General features: G+C 73.2%; 1 protein-coding gene across 1 annotated transcript in view; it reads right to left on the bottom strand.

Annotated features, from left to right (window-relative positions):
• CCDC69 (coiled-coil domain containing 69) overlaps window positions 1–176 on the bottom strand; it is a 30,226-nt gene extending 30,050 nt beyond the window's left edge. The window contains exon 1 of the mRNA XM_006089123.3: window positions 128–176. Coding sequence (XP_006089185.1) covers window positions 128–175 — 48 coding nt within the window. The 5' untranslated portion in view covers window position 176. The remainder of the gene's footprint in view (window positions 1–127) is intronic.
• Between the last annotated feature and the right edge of the window lie 224 nt (window positions 177–400).

Here is a 400-nt window from a genome sequence, read left to right as displayed (position 1 = left end):
CGCCTCTCGCGGTTCTCCGCCCGGCACCCCCCGGGGCGGGCCAGGGGGAGCCCGCGGCGCGAGGGTCCCCGGCGGCGAGCGGCTCCACACTTCCCTTCCCTTCCGAAGGCAAACTTCTCCGCCTTACCTTTTTGGGGGGTTTGCAGCAGCTCACCCGGCTGTGTCCGCAGCCCATCCTTCTCTTTTTGGGGGGGGTTCCCGGGGGGCGCCTCCCCTCTCCCGGGGCCCCCAAGGGGGGACCTTCCAGCCGGGGGGCCCCCTACCGGTTGGCCCCCTTCCCGGGCCGTGGGCCCCGGGCGCGGACCCCTGAAACCTGAACCCTGAAAAGCGCAGTCTTGAGCCCGAGGGGGGGCGGCCGCGCGCCCGTAAATACCCGAAGAGCCGGGCCCCCCGCGAAATC

The sequence above is a fragment of the Myotis lucifugus genome, unplaced genomic scaffold (genome assembly GCF_000147115.1).
Source record: "Myotis lucifugus unplaced genomic scaffold, Myoluc2.0 scaffold_56, whole genome shotgun sequence".
Lineage (NCBI taxonomy): Eukaryota > Metazoa > Chordata > Mammalia > Chiroptera > Vespertilionidae > Myotis > Myotis lucifugus.
The sequence above is the reverse complement of the archived record's forward strand: the minus strand, read 5'-3'. Positions and strand labels throughout refer to the sequence as shown.